Here is a 26,185-nt window from a genome sequence, read left to right as displayed (position 1 = left end):
ATTTTATCTGATTAGTTGAACGCATCAGTCATTTGTGATATGTATTATGTGCAAATGTCTTATCTATGTTTTCCCACTGTGTGTTAAAGAAAAGTGTTGGGCTTATATAATATATGATATACATGTAATACAATAATAATATATAGTATCTCTATACATTTTTAGCTATGGGGCCACCGGAGGACACCATGGATCCAGCGTTCAGGATGGCTTCATCCATTCTGCGATGCTGTGTGCTTTCTTTGTAAGTATACATTGGCAGTAAAACATATTCACCATTGACTTTTGGCAAGTTATCTTGTGCAGCAAAATGTAATGATCATAGTGCACAATAAATGCACAATCCAGTTTGACCCTGAGTATCAAACTGGTACATTCTTCTTCTGCAATTGGTGCAGCCCTAATCAATGAATGCTAGTCTTAATACATAATGTCCCACTAAAGACCATTTTTGTAGTTCCAGTGCCCAATCCCTCTCAGTAATACTTTGAACTCTTAGGTTTGTAACAACATTAGTCTGTAACATTTGAGGGTGCTGCAACAGTGGGTGAAGAGATCACTTCTACATGATGTCATGTAAACTGTTGATTTTGTCCATGTGGCAGTCAGGAGCAACGTCTCTGTGTGCCTTGTGGCGTGGCAGTGAAATGTGTGTGCTACTGTTTGCAATGAGCATGTCAATAGATGACAGAATTTTGTCTCAGTCTCATGGCTTGACACTTATCCTGAATTTGTATTTCATCTCAACAGGCTTTTATTTTGATTGCTGCGTGCACAGATAGAAGCACCACTATTCTATATGATATTTAATGCTGTGCTGCTGCCTGTCTTTTATTTTTTACACAGTTTAGGGATGGGCATTATTAGTAAAAAATGTCATGTCATTAAAGGATAATTCTAGGTATTTTTGGGCTTGTTCATCATGCCGATCAATTCTGCTCAAAATGTCCTTGATTACTTCAATGAAGATTTATGTAGCTTTCAGTTTACAGGGAGCACTGTTCTCTGATACAATCCAACGGGCGGGGCGGGTCCACCGTGGTGGCAGCTGCCCCCCCCCTTAAAATTGCCTTGCCACGGCACCCCAGAAAAGTTGAAAATAAGATGATAATAATAATAATAATAAAAAGACCGAAGGCATCCATCGGTACCATGCTATACAATGTATCAGCACTCAGCCTAGCCTCCAAAGAAATGTCAATGTTCACACTACAATTGATAACAGTGTTATCAATGAAATCTTGAAAAATGAACTTTTGATGTGAAAAAGTGTGAAAAACTAAAGAAATTAGATTTTTGTGATTTTTGTGATTCTTGTGATTTTGCATACATTAAATAGGTGCACTGCATACCCAGGTATTTGAACTAAAAAAAAGAAAAGTCATTTTTGGGTTCAGCTCGACTTTAATCTTGGGGTTTTCCAAGCAAGTATTGATATGTCATTTTTTACGATTAAATCAGCAAATTGCTGTATATATTTCTGCCTCCCCTTAAAATCTCCATGCCACCCTCTTGCCACCCCATGAATATTTATCTAGATCCGCCCCTGCTAACGGGGCAACGGAAATCTCAAGCAGCCAAACCCAAAAATCATGCCCTTTCAACACAACAACATCATTGTAATTATGCAATTTTATATATCACATTACACCCATGGAAATCATGGAGCCACTTAACTGGTGGCTTGATGGCTTCACTCGAAGCTGATCACATACTTAGTTTGCCACTGTAAGTAAGTGGTGGAAGGTTGGCTCTAAGCACAATGCAGCCTCTGAACCCTGTTCATCTCCTAATCTTGAAGATCAGCAGCAGTTGTCATGTAGCCTAATGCATGTAATCCTGGTGTTCACCTGACTCCGCCAGATGAGGGAGTATTGTTTTCACAACAAGACACGTGTGTTGTGAACTTGTTGTTGAAAAAAAGGTTATCCTGATGTGATCGGTTGACAAAAGTCATATCAAGTGCTAAGTGAAACCGGGGCTCATGATACCTTTGTTGTCCATGTTTGTGTGTGTTGTCAGGTGTCACTATTACTGTACTGGTCCTTCATATTCTTTTTGATCTACTGGATCATCATGGTGGACCCCGCCGGGATCAAGAAGTAAGGTGAGGTGGTAGCGCCCTGGATCGGAGAATGGTGGATGTGAAGAAGAGAAGACTTGTTGGGACTTGATGTAAAAGGAGTCTCTTGCGCCACTTATAGTTATAAGACAATAACACTGTTTACATCTTCAGTTACCTTAATGTACACGTCACATTTAATTTGAGTTTTGATTAAGTGATTTCTCTTCCTGCTCTTCAGGAGGTAAACTGCAGAAGTGATTTTTGTGAATACACTTGTGAAAGCCTTATTGAAGTAGTTCTGATAGCAGACCTGGTGGTGTACTCTCCTCTCTGTTAGTTCCAGCTGGTGGTGTACTCTCCTCTCTGTTAGCAGCTGGTGGTGTACTCTCCTCTCTGTTAGTTCCAGCTGGCAGTGTACTCTCCTCTCTGTTAGCAGCTGGTGGTGTACTCTCCTCTGTTAGTTCCAGCTGGCGGTGTACTCTCCTCTCTGTGGCTGCCAGAGCTCCGTTCCTTCGATGATGCGACGGATCAGGGAGGCAGAGGTGATGAGCAGGTGTCCAGCTGCCTGGAGGAGGCTGGAGGCTACATGCAGAGCTTCTCTGAGGAAGGGAGCAGAGACATATTGTTTGTGCTGTTACTGTGCTTTACAATAGCCCGCCAAAGCATCATTAATGTTACATTTTATGATTGTTTTTACTTTCTCCATTTTCCTTGTTCACACTGACGTTGAGTGGAAGTTACTCTGATTTTCTAATAAAGTGTCATTTCAGCTTTGTCTAAAGTTGTGAACTATGTAGTGGCAAACTACTTATGACCTGAATGGTGGACATACATGAACTTTACATATCAGCAGAGGTTTATTTCTCTGTTTAGCTTCTCCGTTGTATTATCAGTGATGTATATGACTCACATCTCCTCCTCTCTTACCTGAAGACTTTCTTGGGCCCCAGACATTGGAAGTCAGCGCTCACAGAATACAGGCCTTGGAAGGTGGCCATCACACTCAGGGAGCCAAACACATCCCTGGGGTTCAGCCTGTAAAGGTCAAAGGTGACGCGGGCTATGTCTTTTCCTGTCCGGGGCTTGTTGTGGTCTTGAGATTTGGACACAAGTGCACCCTGGGGGTTCAGAGACAAATGGCTCAACTCAAACATTCACGATAGACCTTTTCCACAGCGGCCATTTTGTGCCGAAAAGGCAGGGTAAACAAGTCAAGTCAAACTTTATTTCTATAGCACATTTCATACACAAGGTAACACAATGTGCTTTACATACAGAGACGAAACAATGTAAAAAATGCAAAAAAGCAGAAAAATACAAATGTAAACACACACACACACCAATAAACCAATAATCTAGCCATAAATTGTTGTAAAAAGAAAGGATTTTAACCTACTTTTAAAGGTGTTCAGTGTGGGGGCCTCTCAGGTTCTTAGGCAGGGTATTCCATCTCTTTGGGGCATATATACAAAAGGCAGCCTCCCCTGCCTTAGATTTGCTACGAGGGATGGTTAAAAGGCCGCTGTCTGAGGATCTGAGAGATCTTGCTGGATTGTATACAATTAGCATGTCTTTGATGTACTGAGGTGCAAGGTCATTTAAAGCTTTATAAACAAGTAGTAAGATTTTAAACTCGATTCTGTTTTTTTTTTGTTTTTTTTTAATATTTTTTTAATTTTTGAATAACAAAAGAACAATATACAATACATTACAATGTGCAGTATACCTTACAACTGCCCTTGTATTTGCAAAAGTGTTTTCTCATACAGAGGTGGAACTGGGTTACTGTGGGGGCCACGCCCTCCCCTAGAGCCACTCACCGCAGAGTGAGAGTCAGTGCTATGTGTATGCTTTTAATATGTACGGTATGTATGACACCCTCAAGCAGGTGGGACAAGATAACAAAAAAAGACAAACAAGACAATGCAACTTAACAAACATGGTAAACAAACAATGCTAGGGTTGCATCTACAGATATATATGTGCATATATACATACATGTACACACACACACACACACACACACACACAAACACGCGTATATCCACATATATATGCATACACATACTACATACATAGACACATCTCAATAATCTCAAAAAGGGAAGAAGAAGAAAAAACAGTATTATGAAGATTGTGGTTTTGACAGGGAGCCAATGCAGAGACTTGAGAACAGGTGTGATATGTTCAAATTTTTTAGTCCCACTGAGGACATGTGCAGCTGCATTTTGAATTAGCTGCAGTTGCTTCACAGCTGAGTTAGGGAGGCCGGTGAACAGACCGTTACAATAGTCTAGTCTACTTGTCTACTAAAAGCGTGAACTAACTTTTCAGAATCTGGTTTAGATTAAAAAAAACTCTCTTCAAGTGATAGAATGCTGGCATACAGGTGCCAGCAAACCATTACCCACGGTGGAGCATGGTGGCGCAGTCGGTAGCGCTGTCGCCTCACAGCTAGAAGGTCCTGAGTTCGATTCTCGCCTGGGACGCTGTGGGCGCTGGAGTTGTGTCCTCCCCATATCCTCAGTGCCTACTGCCCAGGTGGGTTATCTCGTCGAAAGGGCCTTTCTGTGTGGAGTTTGCATGTTCTCCCCGTGCTCCCCAGGGGGTTCCTCCGTACATAACCCCCCACTAAAAACATGCAGAAGATCGTCATCCGACCAGTGACGACAACATCCGAAGTTGGTCCCCGGGCGCTGGAAAGAAAAAGCGACCACTGCTCCTGGCCTGCCCCCCGGAGGAAAGGACAAGCCAGGATGGGTCAAATGGAGAGGACAAATTTCACCGGCCACCGTCAGCATGAGTGTGTTTGTGGCCGCATGCATGTGTTGGTGTGTGACTGTGTGACAATAAAAGACGGGCTTGTCCGTCACTAACTGTGTTTACCCTCATTAATGTTTTGCTGGCACCGGTTTACCCTGCCTTTTCAGCAAATGGCTGCTGTGAAAAAGGCCCACTGCAGTCATTGAAATATTCGTGTTGTGCTAAAATATCTCTGGTATATATCTATACTTGTTCCCTATCTGGTCCCTCACAGTCTCTGGTCTGGTCTGACTTTTGGATAAGGTCATCATTCATTTTCATCCAGGCGCCACTAGAGGGCGCTTTTATCACAGATGAAACCCAACCCCACCATGAGGCAGGCAGAAACTCCTGTCACTCACTGCACTGGCTCGGACGACAAAGTGTTTGGGTACTACGGTAGGTACAGTATTTAGAAGCAATTATAAAAAACGTCATGGACATTTTCTCTGTCAACTCAATACTACTCTCAAGTAGTAGTCGTGGCCAGTGAGTATCATAAACTTGAGCTAACTTAACTTGTTGTTGGAGTGAGATATCACCGGTCTGCTACTTTAACGTGAGCTAGCAAGCTGCCCGAAAGAGCTAGCTAGCGTTATAACGTTATTTGCAGTGTAAACAACGTTAGCTAGCTGCTAGCAAGTTCATTGTATACATGTTGGCGCTAGGTTCATTTAAATAAAATTGGCTTGCATTGGAATGCCCCCCCCCCCCCTGTTGTGTTTGCCATTTTGAGCAAATCTGTCATGTTCAGACAGAGGAGCGGTTAGTAGTAGTTATAATACTATTCAGTATTCACCTGGCATCAGGTTAATACAATCATAACTAACGTTGCCTGTGGTGGGTAGGATAGAAAATCAGCCACATCGATCAGAGAACCACGTAGGCTATTGAGATTGTGTATATTAACGTTACTGTAAATGGAATGTTCCCTGATCACCACACGCACAGATACAACATAATGCTATAATATAATAATATATAATGATATAATAATAATATATAGTGTGTGTTTATCTGTCGATGACAGATAAACACACACACACACACACACACACACACACACACACACACACACACACACACACACACACACACACACACACACACACACACAAATCAAATGCATATAGTGCGGCCCGTTTGACAATCCCTTCTCCCTCCACATGCTGAAATAACCTCCATGGTGTAGCTGTAACTGACTAGAGCCCATCCTCTCCACAATAGGCCTACATTTTGCAGTTAACAATTGTAATAATAATTTGGGATTACAGGGCCAATTGATTGATTGATTTTATTCAATGTTTGGATGAATACATGGGACATAAAATACATGCAGCCATCAACATCAAGGATAAAAACACAATAAAGTCCGAGGACTTGTTTTCATTGTGGTCCTTGGTCTCAGACATACAGTTCAAACAACATAAAAACAGACATTTATACATAAAAATACATACCGTCCTTTATGAAAATCTTTACCTACTTAAAAACTAAAAACAGATTTATCAAAAGCAATATAAAATTAAATAAAAGAGCCAATCCGAAAAATAACACGTAATTAAAGAACTTAAAACCATCAGACTGTCTAAAATAAATTAAGAATACATTTGTATTTACCCTGATGTGCAATTGGCCATAAGCCAGTTTTTTAGGGTGAACTTAAAAGTGCTCAAGGAGTTTGTCAGCTTCAGGCTATCGGGTTAATACTATGGAGAGTCTCACTGCAATCAGCCATTTGAAAAGAGTTACATGTTTCAGAATGATTGATAGAACAAAACAACTACTTTTAAAAGGAGATTGGCCAAGTTATGTCTTGGGTTGGAAAAAATATAACAGACTGGATTCTCTATTATTTTGTGAAGATATTGAATGATGAAGTTCAGGTAATGAGGTTTTCCCCCCAAAATGTCTAGCTAGCATTTTTTTTTAAAATCTCTTCTCTTTTCTCTTTACAGCATTCATAACCACAGATGAGGGTGAGGGTGACAGTCGGCAGAGGGCCTCTCAGGCTCACACAGAAGACTGAGGAATCAACCTCAACTCAGAGACCCAGACCCCCTAACCTCCAACCTCAGCCAGGCTCCACCTCCCCTCAGAAACCCCCCTCTCCTCCACCATGCCCTCCAGTCACCAGTGGAAAGACTCAGGCGTCGTCAGAGAGTGGCCTCGCCCCAGAGGCTTTCACACTCAACCAGAACACTACAGTGTGTCTCCCCCTGGTGTCTGAAGATAAGAAACTTGTGTGGGTGCTCTCAGACCACATCAGCCTGCAGCTGCACGGTGTAGCAGAGCTCCACGATGCCTTTATCACGTTCCCATACCCAGCGCAGAGGGAGATGGCTGCACTGGCACACCGCTGCTCACTGCACCCGGACCAGGTGAGGGTATGGTTCATGGTTGAGAGGCTCCGCTACGGCATCAGCTGGGACCCTGAAGACGTCTGTGAGGTTCGAAAGCAGCGCTGCGGCTCAAGTCAGGCTCAGGGAGAGGAAGAGCACGATGAGAGAGGGATGAGAGAAGAAGAGGAGAGAAAGGAAGAGTCAAAGAAGAAAGAGAGGGCAGAGGAGGAGAAGAAGGGAGGAAGGAAGGAGCTGGTGCTTAATGAGAAGCAGGATGGATGTGCTAGTCCTGCTCTCATCCATCCAAAATGTAAGACCAGGGCTCAGCTGGAGGTGCTGAGGAAGAGGTTCCTCACCTGCCAGTTTCCCAGAAAGAGGGACTATGACCGACTGATGTTGCGGACCGGCCTCCAGCGCTCCTCGCTAGCCCAGTGGTTCTGCAACGTGCGCTGCTACGTCAAGACCAGACGTCCACACTGGATGAATCAGGAAGAGCACAGCCATGTGTTGGCCAGGATAAAGAGAAGAGACGCAGCACCTCCGGCTCAGCTGGAGGTGCTGAGGAAGAAGTTCCTCACCCACCAGTTTCCCAGAAAGAGGGACTATGACCGACTGATGTTGCGGACCGGCCTCCCGCGCTCCTCGCTAGTCAAGTGGTTCGGCCACATGCGCTACAATGTAAAGATCGGACGGCCGCGCTGGCTGAATCAGGAAGATCACAGCCATGTGTTGTCCAGGATAAAGCGCCAGCAGCAACTCAGGTACCAGCAACAAAAGAAGTACCGGCAAGGGCTTAGTGAGGAGCAGGATGGAGGTGCTAGTCCTGCTCTCATCCAGGAGAGAAGGGAAGAGAAGACAAGGGAGGAAGAGTCAAAGAAGAAAGACAGGGAGAGGGCAGAGGAGGAGAAGGTGGGGAAGGAGGGAGGAAGGAAGGAGCTGGTGCTTAATGAGAAGCAGGATGGAGGTGCTAGTCCTGCTCTCATCCATCCAAAATCTGAGACCACCACAGCTCAGCTGCAGCTGCTGAGGAAGAGGTTCCTGACCTGTCAGTTTCCCAGTAGCCTGGACTATGACCGACTGACGTTGCGGACCGGCCTCACACGCCACTCGCTAATTCAGTGTTTCCGCGACATGCGCAACCACGTCAAGCAGGGACAACCATGCTGGCTGAATCAGGAAGAGCACAGCCATGTGTTGGCCAGGATAAAGCACCGGCACCAAAAGCGCCGGTTGGTGGGACGGTGGCGGGTGGCGCAGTGGTAGCGTAGCGCTGTCACCTCACAGCAAGAAGGTCCTGGGTTCGATTCCAGCCTCTGACGCTGAGGGTGTGTCCCCATTCCCATTGTCCTCAGTGCCTCAAAAAGGGCATTTCTGTTTGCATGTTCCTCCCCACTCCACTGGTGAGCAAACCACACAATGACAAGTAAATTTTTCACAGTATGTGAATAGAATTTTATTTTTTCAAAATAACAACCACGTGATTTTATTGGATCATAGTGTCACAGTCAGACACATTTGAGCTTATTATCTCCCAAATGATAGAAAGAAGCAGGTGTTCATGTCACCTGCCATCCCATAATCCACTGCAAATTAACAAAAATATGCAAAATCAGTCATACACTGTATATAGAATGCATTGTATCAGTCATACACTGTATATAGAATGCATTGTATCAGTCATACACTGTATATAGAATGCATTGTATCAGTCATACACTGTATATAGAATGCATTGTATAGAAAATGAAAAAGTCAACAGTTTAATAGATATGAGAGCTAATCACATGTTACCCAGAATCACAGCTAATTTATTATACTATAAAAGTATCATAGACACATGCTCATTAAAAAGCATTTGGTGTTTCTTTTTTGTTTGAGGGAAGAATATGGTGCTGACACCACCAGTTATAAGACAATAACACTGTTTATATTTTCAGTTACCTTACCTGTACATGTCACATTTAATTTGAGTTTTGATTAGCTTGGTGCTGGTCCTCTTTTAGTTTGTCACACATATTTTCAAATGCTGGGAGATTAAAAACAAACAAAAAAAACGCTGGATTTGAGTTGTCTTTTGTTCTGTGATGAATAAAGTCCTCATGATGCCCCTCGTGTAGAACTGGTCTCAACCCATTTTGAAATGTCTTGATTTGGATGTTCACCCATCTCTGTTTCTGGTCTGCCACGGTGTTACTCAGAGCAGTTTGCTAATGCCAAACTTACCTTTGTACACAATGTGCATGTTGGTCTTTTATAACAGATTATAACAACTTCTGATATGACTTGAATAGAAAGGCAGTAGAACTACCGTATTAACTTCAGGCAGCAATCAGCCAACGATATACCTCAAACAATATATATATATTGAGCATGTTTGATCATCTTTTTTTTTTATATCTGATTTTGAAATAATCTACTTGTATTCTATATTTATATCATACTAGCCACATCCATTTAGAGTTGAACATAACTGCCATGCAAATGAAATGAATCCAACTGGAACCATCAGGCTAGTAGCCTACTTACTACAATCTAATAGGGGAGCACACAAGGAACATAGGCCTGCCTACAGTAGCCTACTCTAAAGGGCCTTTAACACTGCATTCTCTTAACTCATTTTCACACACATTTGTTAACCCATTGATACCTGATGCAGCATTTGCGTGTGTATCCCTTTAAGACCGCATTTACTGAAACGGTCAACAACAGTAAGTATCACTGTATTACCGTCAGAGACAGGCAGGCCAGAGACGAAGTCCAAGGACAGCTGGGACCAGGGATGGTGAGGAACCGGCAGGGGACGCAGCAGACCGGTACTGGGCTGGGTGGAGGATTTGCTATGGGCGCAGCACAGGACAGGCCCGAGACAAAAGATCTGGTAGCCTCCTTCCAGGACGGCCACCAGAACCGTCTGCGGAGGAAGGCTTGGGTCCTGGTTACCCCCGGATGACATGTGAGGCGGGAGGAGTGAGCCCACTCCAACACACAGGACACCATGGTGTCCGGTACGAAACAGGTGACCTGGGGGGCCGTTACCTGGGTCAGGCTGCATCTGTTGGCCGTCCTTGACCTCCCTCTCTATGGTCCAGGTGACGGCAGCAGCAACCACACAAGATGCAGGAATGATGGGTGTCGGGCGGGGCCTTGGGCTCGGACTCAGGTGTGTGCAGACGAGACAGCGTGTCAGACTCAGGTGTGTGCAGACGAGACAGCGCGTCAGACTCAGGTGTGTGCAGACGAGACAGCGCGTCAGACTCAGGTGTGTGCAGACGAGACAGCGCGTCAGACTCAGGTGTGTGCAGACGAGACAGCGCGTCAGACTCAGGTGTGTGCAGACGAGACAGCGCGTCAGACTCAGGTGTGTGCAGACGAGACAGCGCGTCAGACTCAGGTGTGTGCAGACGAGACAGCGCGTCAGACTCAGGTGTGTGCAGACGAGACAGCGCGTCAGACTCAGGTGTGTGAAGACGAGACAGCGCGTCAGACTCAGGTGTGTGCAGACGAGACAGCGCGTCAGCCTCAACATTCTTGGACAGCGGCTGGACTTGGGGCTCGCAGAGGTCCCGAGCTGGGATTGGTCTTAAAGGGATACGCACACACATGAGGGATATACACACAAATACTGCATCAGGGATCAATGGGTTAACTCGGGTTAACCTAAACGCAGAGCTACAGGACCATTCTTGAAATGATTTATGGTTTCTGTTTAAATCAAGAGTGTGAACGTGCCAATCGAGTTATCTGATCCAAGTCGGCCAGTCGACAGTAATGTCCCTCTGATACTCAACACATTGCCTAAAACCAGGGGTTTTCAAAGTCTGAGACTGTGGGCCTCCCCCACCCAGACAAAGCTTGGAAAAAGGCGCCCCCTTTACTCAATTCCAGGATGTCTATGGAATCATGATTGTTATTTGATCCCAGAGACTCAACAATTGAGCCAAGATAGCCTGATATTGCTGTTTGACATACTTGAGTACACCAAATACATCAAGGTCTGAAGGCATTTATTTGTTTCTGGCTCTGGGAAAGTGGGGAAACATGCATTTCACAATTTATTTTGTGTTGCTATAGCATGAAAAATATAAAAACAAAAACTAGATGTATATTGTAAATACACAGTGTACTGTATTGCATTAGTCTGACACCAGGAGGGGTTCAAGAGCATACCGATTTTCGAAAGTTTGAGACAACACTTTGACTCAAAGACGACGCATCGATGACTCCTGGCACAGTGTGTAGCAGACATCACCCATATCACATTATTAATGCACAGTAATAACGCTTTAACCATCCTTTAAAATATGATAAAAAGATTAATTTCAAAAAAGAAATATTGCTTGTGCTGTGTGAACAATTTACAGTTAAAACTTTGCACAAATCTTTGTCTAGTTGTACCAACTACACCCTACACACAACTACACATACTGTAACATTCTGATCTCGTCAGTGACTGATCTGGGGAGAAAACATAGCATGCAAAAAGCTATCCCATGACGACATCATTGTATATAAAATGAACAAAATCTCTGGTCCAGCTGAAACCCACTCTTTACAATGAGAGCGGAAATCTAAAGACAGCAACTTAAACGTCCATGAACGAGGGCACTGGTGCGTGTCTCACAAGGGCAGCCGGCAGAGAAATCCAACTGAAAAGCTGCAGACGAACATTGTAACGGTTTGTCTGTTGTTAACCCATTGGTACCTGATGCAGCATTTGCGTGTGTATCCCTCATTTGTGTGCGTATCCCTTTAAGACCGCGAACCGCGTTAACGCGGTTCGCGGTCTTAAAGGGATACACACACAAATGCTGCATCAGGTATCAATGGGTTAAAAACTCCTGCACCAATCTAGGCAGTGAACATGTGTCTCATCATCTGTGTCCGTTGCCAGGAGACAGCAAGCCCCGCCTGGCCTTGTGGGGTTTCCAGAACTCCCTCAGAGTGGGAACGTAGGTGCCATGCTTGGTCTTGTAGTAGCGCTTCAAAAACAGCTGGGGGAGACAGAGTGACAAAGTTAGCAGACAAACACTAATGGCCCATAGAGAGCCGCAGTAACGAGTCCGGAAATCATCGATGCTAACAGCCCTGGTTCTTCACAGTTTTCGCCTATGGGAGTTTTGAATGGGTTTTTGGCGCGATGCTTCTAATAAGCTCTCTGGGCAACGCTGGCTTAATCAAACGCGAACCAGTGTTTAGTAATATCATCTTCACACACGAGGACCACTTTTACGAGTTTTGAAGCTTTTACTTGCCGTTAAAGGGACGGCTAGCTAGCAAACGGCTAAATGAGACTACACTTTTGAGTCGATGCGGATATATACGTCAAAAACGTCACCACTTCAAAGGGCGAACACGGAAATTCTCTCTCCCTCACCTGGTTCAGCCCCGTTCAGCCCGGGGTAATCAGTGCACACATCAACAACAGTCCAGGTTGAGTGCTGACGTGACGTGGAAGCCTATGCGACAGTGTGTAGTTCTGGATTAGCTTAGCTCGAGCATTTTACTTCTAGGGCTCGCATTTACGCTTCAAAACTCATGAAAGTGGTCCTCATGTGTGAAGATTATCCGACGGAACTCTGGTTCGCGTTTGATTAATCTTGCGTTGCCCAGAGACCGTATTTGAAGCATCGTGGCAAAAACCCATTCAAAAATCCCATAGACAGAAACAGTATAGAACCAGGAAGTTCGGGACTTCCGCATTCTGCCTACAAAAATACGTCATCCCTGCGGCTCTCTATTTCCACCGCTGGTATCAACGCGGCCCCGCACAGCTCGTCTCTCGCTTTTTTGTCTCATTCCACCGATCAAAAACGTGGACAGCCCGGGTTGAGTCGTGCTGCTTTTGGTCCCTGCTCTGTTGAGGTTCCAGGGCTGTGGACCCGGTACCATACGGTGACATGAAAACACTGCAGACGACTGATTGGTCAGGCAGAATCGTGTTTACTGTAGGCATCTACTTTCAATGCTGGATACCAGTATTGGTATATGTATGGATTTCATTTTAACGTTATACATTATAGCCTACTTCGGCTATGGCCGGAGGGCAGATATGCGGTCGCTATGACGACCAGGTGTGGGCGGAGGCGAGTAAATTTGATATGGAAACAGAGTATATATCAAGTAGAGCCGAGTAAGACCAGATCGAGTAGAGCTGTACTGTGCTGTTATATGTGGTGGAAATGAGCCATAAGGCAAGGTAGGCTACAAACCATCAACATGACTCTAGTTTGTGGTGTGTTGGTAAGAGAATTTGGCAGATGGCATAATATTGTATTGTTTTATATTTATTGCCTGCTGCTAAATAGCCTACCAAAATTGATGATAATGATTATGTTGCACAGGATGGGAGTAATATCATGGTCAATGAGTCACATTAAATAAATGAAAAGAAAAATGAAATGAAATATTCAGTGTAGCAGCAGTATTTTTCTACATACCCTGCCTTTGAAGTTCTTGGTCGCCTCATCCTCGGAATCACCTATGAAGTCTTCACAGTCTCCTGGAGGGGGACGGGTCTCTAAACACACAAGCAAACACATTATGAAGTCTTCACAGTCTCCTGGAGGGGGACAGGTCTCTAAACACACAAGCAAACACATCATGAAGTCTTCACAGTCTCCTGGAGGGGGACAGGTCTCTAAACACACAAGTAAACACATTATGAAGTCTTCACAGTCTCCTGGAGGGGGACGGGTCTCTAAACACACAAGCAAACACATTATGAAGTCTTCACAGTCTCCTGGAGGGGGACGGGTCTCTAAACACACAAGCAAACACATTATGAAGTCTTCACAGTCTCCTGGAGGGTCTCTAAACACACAAGTAAACACATTATGAAGTCTTCACAGTCTCCTGGAGGGGGACGGGTCTCTAAACACACAAGCAAACACATTATGAAGTCTTCACAGTCTCCTGGAGGGGGACGGGTCTCTAAACACACAAGCAAACACATTATGAAGTCTTCACAGTCTCCTGGAGGGTCTCTAAACATACAAGTAAACACATTATGAAGTCTTCACAGTCTCCTGGAGGGGGACGGGTCTCTAAACACACAAGCAAACACATTATGAAGTCTTCACAGTCTCCTGGAGGGTCTCTAAACACACAAGCAAACACATTATGAAGTCTTCACAGTCTCCTGGAGGGTCTCTAAACACACAAGCAAACACATTATGAAGTCTTCACAGTCTCCTGGAGGGTCTCTAAACACACAAGCAAACACATTATGAAGTCTTCACAGTCTCCTGGAGGGTCTCTAAACATACAAGCAAACACATTATGAAGTCTTCACAGTCTCCTGGAGGGTCTCTAAACACACAAGCAAACACATTATGAAGTCTTCACAGTCTCCTGGAGGGTCTCTAAACACACAAGCAAACACATTATGAAGTCTTCACAGTCTCCTGGAGGGTCTCTAAACATACAAGCAAACACATTATGAAGTCTTCACAGTCTCCTGGAGGGGGACAGGTCTCTAAACACACAAGCAAACACATTATGAAGTCTTCACAGTCTCCTGGAGGGTCTCTAAACACACAAGCAAACACATTATGAAGTCTTCACAGTCTCCTGGAGGGTCTCTAAACACACAAGCAAACACATTATGAAGTCTTCACAGTCTCCTGGAGGGTCTCTAAACACACAAGCAAACACATTATGAAGTCTTCACAGTCTCCTGGAGGGTCTCTAAACATACAAGCAAACACATTATGAAGTCTTCACAGTCTCCTGGAGGGGGACGGGTCTCTAAACATACAAGCAAACACATTATGAAGTCTTCACAGTCTCCTGGAGGGGGACAGGTCTCTAAACATACAAGCAAACACATTATGGAGTCTTCACAGTCTCCTGGAGGGGGACAGGGTCTCTAAACATACAAGTAAACACATTATGAAGTCTTCACAGTCTCCTGGAGGGGGACAGGGTCTCTAAACACACAAGTAAACACATCATGAAGTCTTCACAGTCTCCTGGAGGGGGACAGGGTCTCTAAACATACAAGTAAACACATTATGAGCAGTTAAAATACAATGTATTTTAGTTTTGGCTAAATCACCTGTGTTCCTCATTTGGAGAGAGGGAGAACCATGTTCACCAGGTAATACAGGATGATTTCTGTCAAATAGAGACATCATATAATTAAAAGAGTATTTCATCAATAATGATTAAAAAGATAGCCAACTCAAACTAGGTGACCGCTTACTTATGAAGGCTAGGGGCCTTATGACTCTGGTCTAGAAACTAGCAGGTAACATTGTTAGCACTGAGCTACCAGGTAACATTGTTAGCACTAAGCTACCAGGTAAGATTGTTAGCACTAAGCTACCAGGTAACATTGTTAGCACTAAGCTACCAGGTAACATTGTTAGCACTAAGCTACCAGGTAACATTATTAGCACTATGCTACCAGGTAACATTGTTAGCACTAAGCTACCAGGTAACATTGTTAGCACTATGCTACCAGGTAACATTGTTAGCACTAAGCTAGCAGGTAACATTGTTAGCACTAAGCTACCAGGTAACATTATTAGCACTATGCTACCAGGTAACATTGTTAGCACTACACGACACAATAAGACAGAACATCATTGTTTTCACAAGTCGCTACAGGACTCACTGCACAAGTCCACTTTGAAGTATTCAACCCACTAATACTACGCCACAGGGACAAAGAGAAAACCCAAACGAAACAGAACTACAACACAGATGTGTTTATTAGAAGAGGACATTTGTTATGGTTTGAAACATTGTAGGACTACAATGAACGTCCCACTACAGACTCATTCCCTCTTTTTAGGTCCAGGATCTGTCAGCTTCAAGGCAGAAATGCACTTTTCAATGGGGCAATGTGGGCCTAGTAAGGTCAAAGGTCAAGCGTGGCATGCACCACCTTAATATATCTGCTTCTGACTGATATAAAAAAAAAAGTATATATATATATAATATATATATATATACTTTTTTTTTTATATCAGTATCAAATGTATTGTGGTGACTGTTTCCAGGTAAAGTAGAAGGCTGCACGAAGCCAAGACATGGATGAGGGGAAAAAATCTAATCAAATCCAAAGTACCCTGTCATATACAGTATGTAGCTGCAAACAAAGCACGTAATTTAGCTAGTAGCATACAACTGTTGAGCTGTACGGACAAAATATGAATACTAGCTGGTAGGGATGTCACAATACATCACGATATCAAAACTTGACAATATGTATCGTTGAGATGAAATCTCATATCGTGAGAAAAATAAGCTGAACATGGTGGCACTGATCTGCATCCGATTGCATGCTCGCTCTCCTTTTCATTGCTTTGTTTGAACAGACGAGGGACGTTACAGACACGGAGGATGAAAATGGTGAAATTACTCAAATTAGCGTGGAGGATGCTCCCTCAACTTACAAATCGATCGCAAAAAAGTATCGTCTCGTTATCGTGAACCCAATATCGTGTATCGTATCTTATCGTGAACCGAGTGTATCGTGACAGCCCTAGCTGGTAAAATCACCCATTGTGGAGTAGCCAGTGTTACCGATGGCTCATACAGACCCTTTCAAGAGAAGCTCATATTGCAGCCTCTGCTGAACTATAGGGGTGCTCTTGCTATATGAAGCGGATATAAGCGATAAGCCGTTTCAGTTTGCCCGGTCGGTTTCCTGTGGAGCCCTTGGGTGGGGTCCTACAGTATGCGTCATATCCCTCACAAGCACATAAGCACCTTTTGCAGCTGGTAGCACCACGTTAACAATGCCAAATGTCAATGATTTATGTATTTTGTTTTATTTTTCATTTCCTGTGTCTGAGCCCGTTTGTCTTGTTAGTTTATTGTTCTATTAAAACATTGAAAATAAAAATAAGCGATAAGCCTTTTTGCACCACGTGTCCCCCACATATCTTACTCTTTATCATCCAAGCCAGGAAAATCAAACTCAGACCCGTTACTCGTGTCGTGCGGCGCACGGTGAGGCTTGACGGGTGACTTCCTCGTTTCGTCCGGCGGCTGCACGGGCGAGAACCTCGCTCCTCTGGCGCTCCCGCCGGCGCCGTCCGAGCTCATCTGGAGTCTGGTGAGGACGACTTTGGGCTGGCGATGCAGATGCAGACAAGGAGTCAAAACCACTTTGGGCTGGCGATGCAGACAAGAAGTGATGATGGAGGAGAGGGACGGATCTCCAGGCAGCTTCAGCGTTTTGAAAGCCATCTGGGCTGGAGAGGATGACGGGCCCGCTCTGTCAGACTCCTCCCTTCCAGCGTCTTCTTCTCTGTCAGACTCCTCCCTTCCAGCGTCTTCTTCTCTGTCAAACTCCTCTCTTCCAGCGTCTTCTTCTCCACTCTCGTTTGTTCTCCGGTCGCTTTCCCTCTGAGCGAGCATGCTCACCCTGCTTCTCGTACTGCCACTTATCTTTCTGCTGATGCTCACGTCCTCCTCCTCCTCAGATTCAGTTTCAATCTCTATTATACTTATCTTCTTCTTCACAATTCTGGTGATGCTGACGTCGTCGTCGTCGTCCTCCTCCTCCTCAGATTCAGTTTCAATCTCGTCAGGTTGTTTGCGTTTGATTCCGTTGCTTCTTTTTGGCGTGCTCCTCTCCTCCCCTCGCTCTTCGCCCTCTGCCACTCCCTCATCGTTAGACTTTTGCCCTGGTTTGTCCACAGTGATTTTCAAGTTCCCCTTTGGTTCCAATTCCCTCCGTTCATTTCTTGCATCTTCTTGTGGACCGGCCTCCCGGTCACCTCTTGATTTTCTCTTATTGGTCGAGATCATGATCGGGACGTCTTCATTCGATATCAGTCCAATGACAGGTGTTGGGAATGGCGTTTTGTCCCTTTTCCCTGTGGAATCGCTCTCTGGCACCGGAGCAGAGGTGATGGATGGGCTGGCAGAGGAGTTTGTGGAGCCTGCGTTGGGTTGATCTGAAGGAAGTCTTCCAGAGGGCGGGAGAGACAGTGAAGTCAAGATGGAGTCGCCCATGTTTGGAGGCAGGGAAGCTGTGAAGAGCACACAGAGATCACTGAAACAATGTGGATAATGGGTCCAGATAAAACCACACCGTGGAAATTGGATGGAAAAATTGATTATATACTTAAAAAGGTACGCTAACAGGGGGCAGGGAATTCACAACAGCCACCATCCCACTCCAGTAGGGGCGTAACGGTTCAGAAAACTCACAGTTCGGTTCATATCATGGTTGTAGGGTCACCGTTTCGGTTCGGTATATTTATCTGGTTTACTGGGGAGGAGAAATACAACTGCAAATTCCTATGTCAACAATGTATTTAAAAAAAAATTGTGCCTGAAATAAAATAAAAATAGCTGAAAATAAAAGTAGAGTATAACAAAATCCAGGGTTTCTTTCAAAAGTACTCCCAAGTACTCCTCTTTGTCATTATAACATCATAAAATATCCCTGCATTGAATGTTACGTAGGCCAACATCAACAGTGCAACATAAGATGCAACTTAAATCATAATGGAATCTTCCAATAGGGCTCCAAATCTTTCGCTATAAACACCCGCAAATAGTGCCGTGTGCAAAATCAATCGGAAAGCCGCAGATCGCGCACGTTTATCCGCAGGTGGGGCGGGTTAGGGTCGAGTGAAGAGAAGAATTGAGAAAGAATGGGCGGGGTCGGATAGGCTGTGACGATGTGTTGGATAGGGGGGTCGCTGGTTAAAAATACTTGACATTGCGTCATTTAGCAGACGCTTTTATCCAAAAGGGAGGGGCAGTCTGGTGTACTGCCCTGTAAGCCAGTACCAACGCCTTGAATTTGATGCGTGCCGAGATAGATTACATTACATATGAATGAGCTGCAACGAGTTTGATGGCAGAGGCAGGTAGCCTAGAGAAATCAAAGTATATAGACACTGCAAAACACGTCATCATTCAGACAAAAAAAAAAAAAAAAAAAAAAAAAAAAAACGACTAGTCGACTACCTTTAGGGACGACTAGTCGACTAGTAAAATTCACTAGTCGTGAATGCCCTACTATACACATCTCTTTTCCAGGTGCTGAGTCAAAAAAGGTTACTTCCTTAAGATTTGCTAACCTGCCCTGACAAAGAGCCTGTGAGGGCTTGAAAAACATTGTCATTTTTAATGTAGAATAAAACACAAATATCGGGAGCTACCAACATGTGTCGCGAGTCTTCCTGAATTTCAAGAAGCAGGTAGCCCAGCCGGCAGAACGGTGCAGTAGTCCAGGTGGGAGTCAGAGATGACCAGTGCCTGTACCAGCACGTTGTGTCGCCTCCATTGTAAGAAACGGTCGGACCCGAGCATCACTGCCCCCAAAGTTTTGGTCTGAACACCCACTGACAGATCGCTTCAGAGCAAGTTGTTTTTGTTCTACCGGCTGTGCTTCTCCTCTCCGGCCAGTGTGAGTGCTCTTCTGCCGCGCACTGCCTTTGGCGACTCACAGCCCGGCAGAGCAGCAGCGGTGTAGCCAATTTGACAAGAGCCTGAAAGTGAAAGTGAAAATTCCACAATTTGCTCCATACTCGCTCTAGCTGTGATGTCATCATAGCCTGACATGTAATTCTGACATCAAGTGTAGGAATTAAAAAAATATTTTGGGGGCAAACTTTTGCCCCCACTGTCTTAAAAAATGGGGGCATTAACAAAATTGTGGGGGCACTTAAAAAATAAGTAATTAGTGAATCAAGTTGCTAAAATATAGTGTGAACAACAGCGCTGTTTGTGTAAGTGTGTTCATCTGCTGGCAACCAGCTTGCAGGTGCTGAGTGTGTGTTAAGAAATGGAAATGGAAATTAAATACATTGAATGGAAATAAAATTGCCAAAATATTTGGGGCAATTTTTGCCCCTTGATGGTGGTTTTTAGGGGCCTTCTGAGATTTCTTGGGGCATTTTTGCCCTTTTGCTCCTGGTTAATTTCCTACACTGCTGACAACTGATTGGACAGACACGTGTGGAGTGGGGAACTGCAGTACACATGTGCAACCTGAAATGTGGGTTAGGTCAGCGAATAGGTCAGATTTTCTTTCTTTCCGGGAACCGTTTCACCCCTACATTGCTGGTAGATTTGGACAGTGGCTGGTCAGAGCAGTGGCTGCATTTAGGCTAAACAAGTGATCTGGTACCTGCTGCCTCTAGATGGCCCAGACAGGTTTGATGCTGAAGCAGGATCTTCAGGAGCTGAGGCTGGGTGGCCGACCGGGCACATTCCTCCAGGACAGCGGGGGCAGCGCTGAGCCACGACACAGTCTAGAATTGCAAAGAGGGACGGGAATCATATCGTTATAAACATATGAAGAGTTTCATTTTAAAAACTACATATCCATTTTGGATCAAATTTGCTGCCGGAAATTCAGTCACTATGTAGAAACTACCTATGATTCTATACTCTGAAACAGTACCTCTTCGCCAGACCGTTTTTTTTTTTTTTGCTGCAACCATACACTGCAACCACCATACTGTTGAAAATCTCAAGCTCAAACTCAGTAGATCAGTGCTGTGAGACCAGAGTGGGAGGAGAGTTCACCTGTCCCTCACCTGGGCATAGGGGAGGAGCTTGGGAAGGGCATTATATAGGAGCAGAGTGTGCTCCCTCACTCCCCTTTGTCTGCCACCACTTTGCAGCACCAGAACAAGAAGCAATGTTTGCATCATTTTCTTATACCTGAATCTGTGAAGACCGCACGGTGATGCCCACCAGTAAGTAGTTAACTGTGTACCTTTTTAAGTGGGGCGGCTTTAGCTCAGGAGGTAGAGCGGGTCGGCCAATGACGCAAGGGCTGGCGGTTCGATCCCCGCTCCCTCCCAGCTGCTGTCGCTGTGTCCTTGGGCAAGACACTTAACCCTCCTTGCTCCCGATGGTGTGTAGGCACCCTGCGTGGCAGCCTGCCGCCATCGGTGTATGAATGGGTGAATGTAGACTACCTACTGATTGTAAAGCGCTTTGGATAAAAGCGCTATATAAATGCAGGCCATTTACCATTTAAGTTATATTTGAGTTATACTTACCTGCTGTCATGCATCTGAGTTATGTCTATCTTGCCTATGAACAGGCCCTGTCTGAAGTTGGAGACCAGTGCGAAACCCGTGCAGTTTATTTTGACCTTAATTTAGTGGATGCATAAAAAGTGTAAGCTTATATTCCTTGTTATTTTTAGTTGGTTATGGTGGGCACATCAATGTATTAATCCTTTGTTTGTTTATCATTGTACAGAAAATCATCCATCAATTCATCCAACCTACTGCCAAAATCTACTCCAAAATAAAAGGTTAAACGGCCCTTGGATCCTTGTGTTTTAATGTGCACACCAGTCAGATCCATCCACACAGTTTCCATAACCATCATCTTTGAAAGTCAATTATCCCAACAATCAGTCTTTTTCACATACACTGCAACCAGCAGCTCTATTCACCTTATTCACCACGCCCACTTTTTCTCTCTTCCGCGTTCGACGCAACGTATTTGTTCTTCCGGTTCAGCGCTAGTTGGCGGCCATTTTCAAAATAAAACGTCGGTATGAATGAAGTTTGGCAACATTCAGAATTAAGCTACACTGCGGCCAATTTCAGTTACATGTTCATAATGTTACTGCTGCGAGGAGCCGATGGCTGTACCCGGTCGGCATTTAACGTTAGTTACAAAAGCACGTCGACAGTGTTTTCTCACTGCCAGTAGCCTAACTACAGTATGGTTTGACAGATAGCTAGTCCGATCGGTGTCAGCACAGCCAGCGCTCCCGGTCCTCGTTGCTCGTTAAAGATTTCCAATAGGCGTTATTCTGATAAACTGGTCACATATATGTTACGTTCTCAACCGACAAATATTAAAACTTTAAAACAGTTGGGTTTTTTTTTAGCTTGAAAACAGCTTTTTGGCAAGTCTAAATGACTGCGGTAGGCGTACTCTACTTCCGTGTTTAAAACCGGAAAGACGATTACGAAATGACGTCATGCAGAAGCGTCCTTGTATGGGCAAAGAATAAGGTGAATAAGTCACTGTCAGTTGATTGGTTGGTCAGTCCATAAAAAGACGTTGAAATGCAGGACGGCTGGGGCAGAGGGCTGGAATTTGGCATAGAGATCGTGTGTGTGTGTGTGTGTGTGTGTGAAGGTGTGTGTTACTGTGTGTTACTGTGTGTGTTCATGCCACAAACACACACCTTCACAAACATGGGGGTGCAAATTTTGAAATGCAGGGTGGTAGAGGCAGAGTAGGGTGGGCTGCCTGCCTGCCTGCCTCCTGCATTTATGATGTGGTCACAACTATTGCAAATTGGCGCTTGTTTATGACTTTTGATTTGATTTGTTATGACTCCTAACGTTAGTAGGAAGGAAACCATGCTTTACTAATCATAACAGCACTGATGCATACCTGAGCTAGGTTAGGGACCGGGATCAACTGGTCCAGTCGAATCAGAAACTCCCACAGTAGCTTCTCCAAGTCCTGCTCAAACTGACGACCGTAATCAGCAGGAAATTCCTCCTATTGGAAAAAATAGGAATTGCTGTGTCATCATATTCCTCAGTACTCGTATAAGCATTCATATAAGTATTTAGATAAGAACGTTTGCACCACCCATACACACGTAAACGTTTTTGAATAGGCTATATTTTCACTTTAAGCTAATATATATATATACTGTATATATATATATATACAGTATATACATATACATATATATATATATATATTTTTTTTTACATGTGCAGCAACTTATGGTTCCCAACTTTTAATAGCAGGAGAGATTTTCATTCAGATATCTTGAGGTGAGAGGTGAAGGTACCCGTTGACAATGGATTTTACATCGCCAAAATGTCGTCCAAATTGGGAGCGTTATTTACCCCTTTCCCGACAAGGTAGCATGACATGGTTTGTACCAACAATGGATGCCTTAGGTCAGGGGTGCCCAAATTCTTTCCCATGAAGGGCCAAAACTCAATCTGGGTGGAGGGCCGAGGGCCAAAAATAAACATTGTGGAATTACATTAAAATGTATTGTGTTTTATAGAAAATTAACATTCTAAATCTAAAATAACATTTCAATATAATAATCTACTTTTTATCTGTTTGGTAATTGTAATAATTTGCAATTGGTTATATATATAAAAAAAAACATCTGCATTTGTGGGGAGCTTAAACATTTAATCAGTAAACACCCAGTTAAAAACAGTTGTATTTTCCACCTTTGTAAAGAGAGAAATTTGACTTAATTCACAACTTGAAAAATCCTCAAGGTACTTAGAAAATCAGCTTTATTGTCCATCTTTTGTAAACAATTTGCCATGACAATTTGCCAAAAACATGCAATATATCCTGGTTGCTAATGTGGTTCCTCCTCTGGGCGTTAAGGGCGCCTGTTCAGAGGGAGGGGAACTGGTTGGAATCACTGAGCTAAATGGTTGGAATAGCGTGAACCTCCCACGTGCTATGTCCTACCGGTGAAGCTTCCTCTGTCAGGTGAAAAGAAGCGGCTGGCTAACTGCCCATGTCTCGGAGGAAGCATGGAGCCAGTTTCGGCTCTCCCCAGATCGGCAGAGGGTGGAGCAGCAACAAGGATAAATAAATTAAGTTAGCACTAATGGGGGATAAAAAAATGGGATTAAAAAAGGGGGGGGGGGGGGGGTAAAAAAAAAAAAGGAAAAATCCCAAATCCGTGGCGGGCCAAAACAAACAGAGCGCGGGCCAAGGGCCCCAAATTGGTGGTCAGCACTGCCTTAGGTCTTCTGGTTTCATGTTACCAGAAGGCTCATTGTAGCTTTAAACTCAGCCTGATACAGCCTCTGAGAGACAGTAACGGGAGAAGTTACCAATCAGTGGCCCATCGGGAGGAAGGGTTAAAAACATGCAGTGTTGGCAGTAGCAAATAAAAGTATGAACAAATGTGATTTATTTTAGTTATTTTGGTCAAAAAGCAGCCAGTAACCATTGCAGACAGTATAGTCTCGCCCTGCCTGCTTATGGAAAATGGTTGTCCTGCTGCTTTCCACAGCTCAACAGTGGTAAAGTTGATAGTATTATACTATTTACAGTTAGCCTGGGTGAACCCAGCCCTCAACGTGACATCACAGACAATATGTCTATGTGTCTATGTCGTAAGTTATGTGACTGATAGTACACGGAGGTCACGTGGAGGCTGGGTTTACCCAGGCTAATTTACAGTAGCCTAGCCTATTGGACATTTTGTGGGAGCAGTTTAATTGGACTGACCTTGAAGAAGCGTTTTCTCTCATCAGGGTCCCTCAGCAGCTTCTGAATCAGTGCCTGGAAGTTGTTGACTGCACTCTCAACTTTTATATCCTTCCTCTGAGAGAGATAGAATGCCAAAAATTACATTTCCTACCTTATCTTATACCTTATCACCATCATCATCATACATAAAGTTTTTTGGGTCTGTTAATAGAGATTTGAGCCCAGGGGCAGAAGCCATCGTCTGGTTCCAAAAACCGCTGCACCAAAACTGCCTCGGTCCCACATTGTGAGATTTGTGTGATTATTTTGGTCAGCAATGATGTGACAATGTCTATGACATCATCAGTGATGTCACTCGAGCACTCAATGGAGTCATCATCAGTGATGGTCACTCGAGCAATTGTGATGTCACTGATGATGTCACAATGAGCTGTTGATCTCATCGATCTACCACCTTATGTGTGGAGGAGGAGGAAGAGGCGGGGGCAGGAGCACAGATCCTTTCCAGGTGTTTCTTGATCACTGTTGGATCGGGTTCATCCTGACCACAGCAAAGCTCCAAGATGAACTGGAACAAAACAAAGTGTGTGACAGAGTAGAATGTATGAATAATGTATCTATAGAAGAATAGTGTATTTATCCAAAGGGAGGGAGTGAACTCTGCTCCTGGGAGAGGAGAACAAGACTATTGACACCATGGGAGTCTAATATTGTGTGTGGATCATTCAAAACCTCTTGCAATGTATTCTTGACTGAATCCTATCTGGTCACATCTGATTTGTCTCCTCCCTCCCACACTCACCCGCGCCCTCAGGCCCAGCGTGAGCTTGCTCTGGTGTCTGAAAGTGAGCAGCCCGGGGACAGTCTCACAGGCCGTGGTCACAAACTGCTCCGCCGTGCCATACTGCGCCACATCCCGCTGCTTCACCACTTTCCACAGGGCGGCGGACACCAGACGCACGGGCGGGGCCAGCAGCTGGAGGGCGGCGAAAGGCAGGGTAGCGTCTGTCAGGGCAGAGAAACAGTTAGCTGCTCAGTTCAAATGTCATAGCAACTTGACTTATCCATTCATAATATTCTGTTAACATCTTTTGATCACACGGCCATCTTGGTAGGACAGGTTGATTGTAATCAAAAACTGTCAATGAGCTGTGTGCATTGGAAATGCATGTGACATCATGGGAATAATAGTACTCAATGGGATTCAAAGATAACAGATGACATCGTATCTCTAAAAGGTTTCAGCTTGTCAAACGTGATTAAAGTTACCGGGTTTCTTCGTTGCCATTCCGCTGAAATCTCGCTGACCTGTTGACGCTGAAATTGGAACGTTAACGCTAGCGTTTGCAGGTTCCTTGCCAAGTTACTAACAGCTTACTCGGACAGACAAAGAAACGGCGAAGAGATGCTCCTAGATAACGTTTAGGTCAGGTAGGTCCGATCGTGATCTAACTTTACACTTCAATATTTTAGTTTGCCCGGCGGAGCTTGCAACTCTATCCCAAGTTCTGCCTCATCCTCCCGCGTTCAGTAAAACGATATCAAGCGTTTAACTTCTAACACAAGGCATTCCGAATGGGCGGTGTCTCGTCATTCGAAGTAAGTGACAACGGCTCAAAGAAGAAACTCCGTCCACGCGTGTTGCCTGTGTGAGCAAAACAAGCGCACCGACCGAATGACGCTCCCAGGATATGACGTGCCATGTGTTGCTTGCGCTACAGCTGGAACATCCTGTTGTTATTAATATGTTGTTTTTATTTACAAATAAGAGCACAAACGAAACAAAAACAGAATGACAGACATCTATTTT

The 26,185-nt window shown here is 44.4% G+C and overlaps 1 protein-coding gene and 1 pseudogene across 2 annotated transcripts; both read right to left on the bottom strand.

Annotated features, from left to right (window-relative positions):
• Positions 1 to 2,522: 2,522 nt before the first annotated feature.
• Positions 2,523 to 3,219, bottom strand: LOC310779712 (lipid transferase CIDEB pseudogene; annotated as a pseudogene). Its single transcript has 2 exons — positions 2,993 to 3,219; positions 2,523 to 2,664 (listed from the first exon to the last, which is right to left on the bottom strand). The product of its transcript is annotated as a lipid transferase CIDEB pseudogene (transcript).
• Positions 3,220 to 12,025: 8,806 nt separating this feature from the next.
• On the bottom strand, positions 12,026 to 25,882 carry tinf2 (TERF1 (TRF1)-interacting nuclear factor 2). The gene is made up of 10 exons (XM_083640684.1): positions 25,645 to 25,882; positions 25,178 to 25,380; positions 24,830 to 24,943; positions 24,394 to 24,489; positions 22,558 to 22,668; positions 20,312 to 20,435; positions 17,108 to 18,197; positions 15,266 to 15,324; positions 13,647 to 13,726; positions 12,026 to 12,200 (listed from the first exon to the last, which is right to left on the bottom strand). Exons 1-10 carry the CDS (start codon positions 25,661 to 25,663, stop codon positions 12,081 to 12,083), a joined length of 2,016 nt encoding a protein of 671 aa, XP_083496810.1. The 5' UTR covers positions 25,664 to 25,882; the 3' UTR covers positions 12,026 to 12,080.
• Between the last annotated feature and the right edge of the window lie 303 nt (positions 25,883 to 26,185).

Source organism: Poromitra crassiceps (genome assembly GCF_964638095.1).
Source record: "Poromitra crassiceps genome assembly, chromosome: 7".
Classification (NCBI taxonomy): domain Eukaryota; kingdom Metazoa; phylum Chordata; class Actinopteri; order Beryciformes; family Melamphaidae; genus Poromitra; species Poromitra crassiceps.
This window is presented reverse-complemented; position numbering and strand designations above follow the sequence as displayed.

Excerpts from the sequence above, each read along its gene's own strand:
- tinf2 (XM_083640684.1), bottom strand. Across the intron at positions 24,944-25,177 it reads CGCTGGGCCTGAGGGCGCGG|TTCATCTTGGAGCTTTGCTG; the intron begins GTGAGTGTGGGA and ends GTTTTGTTCCAG. Across the intron at positions 15,325-17,107 it reads CCTGGCTTGGATGATAAAGA|AAATCATCCTGTATTACCTG; the intron begins GTAAGATATGTG and ends TCTATTTGACAG.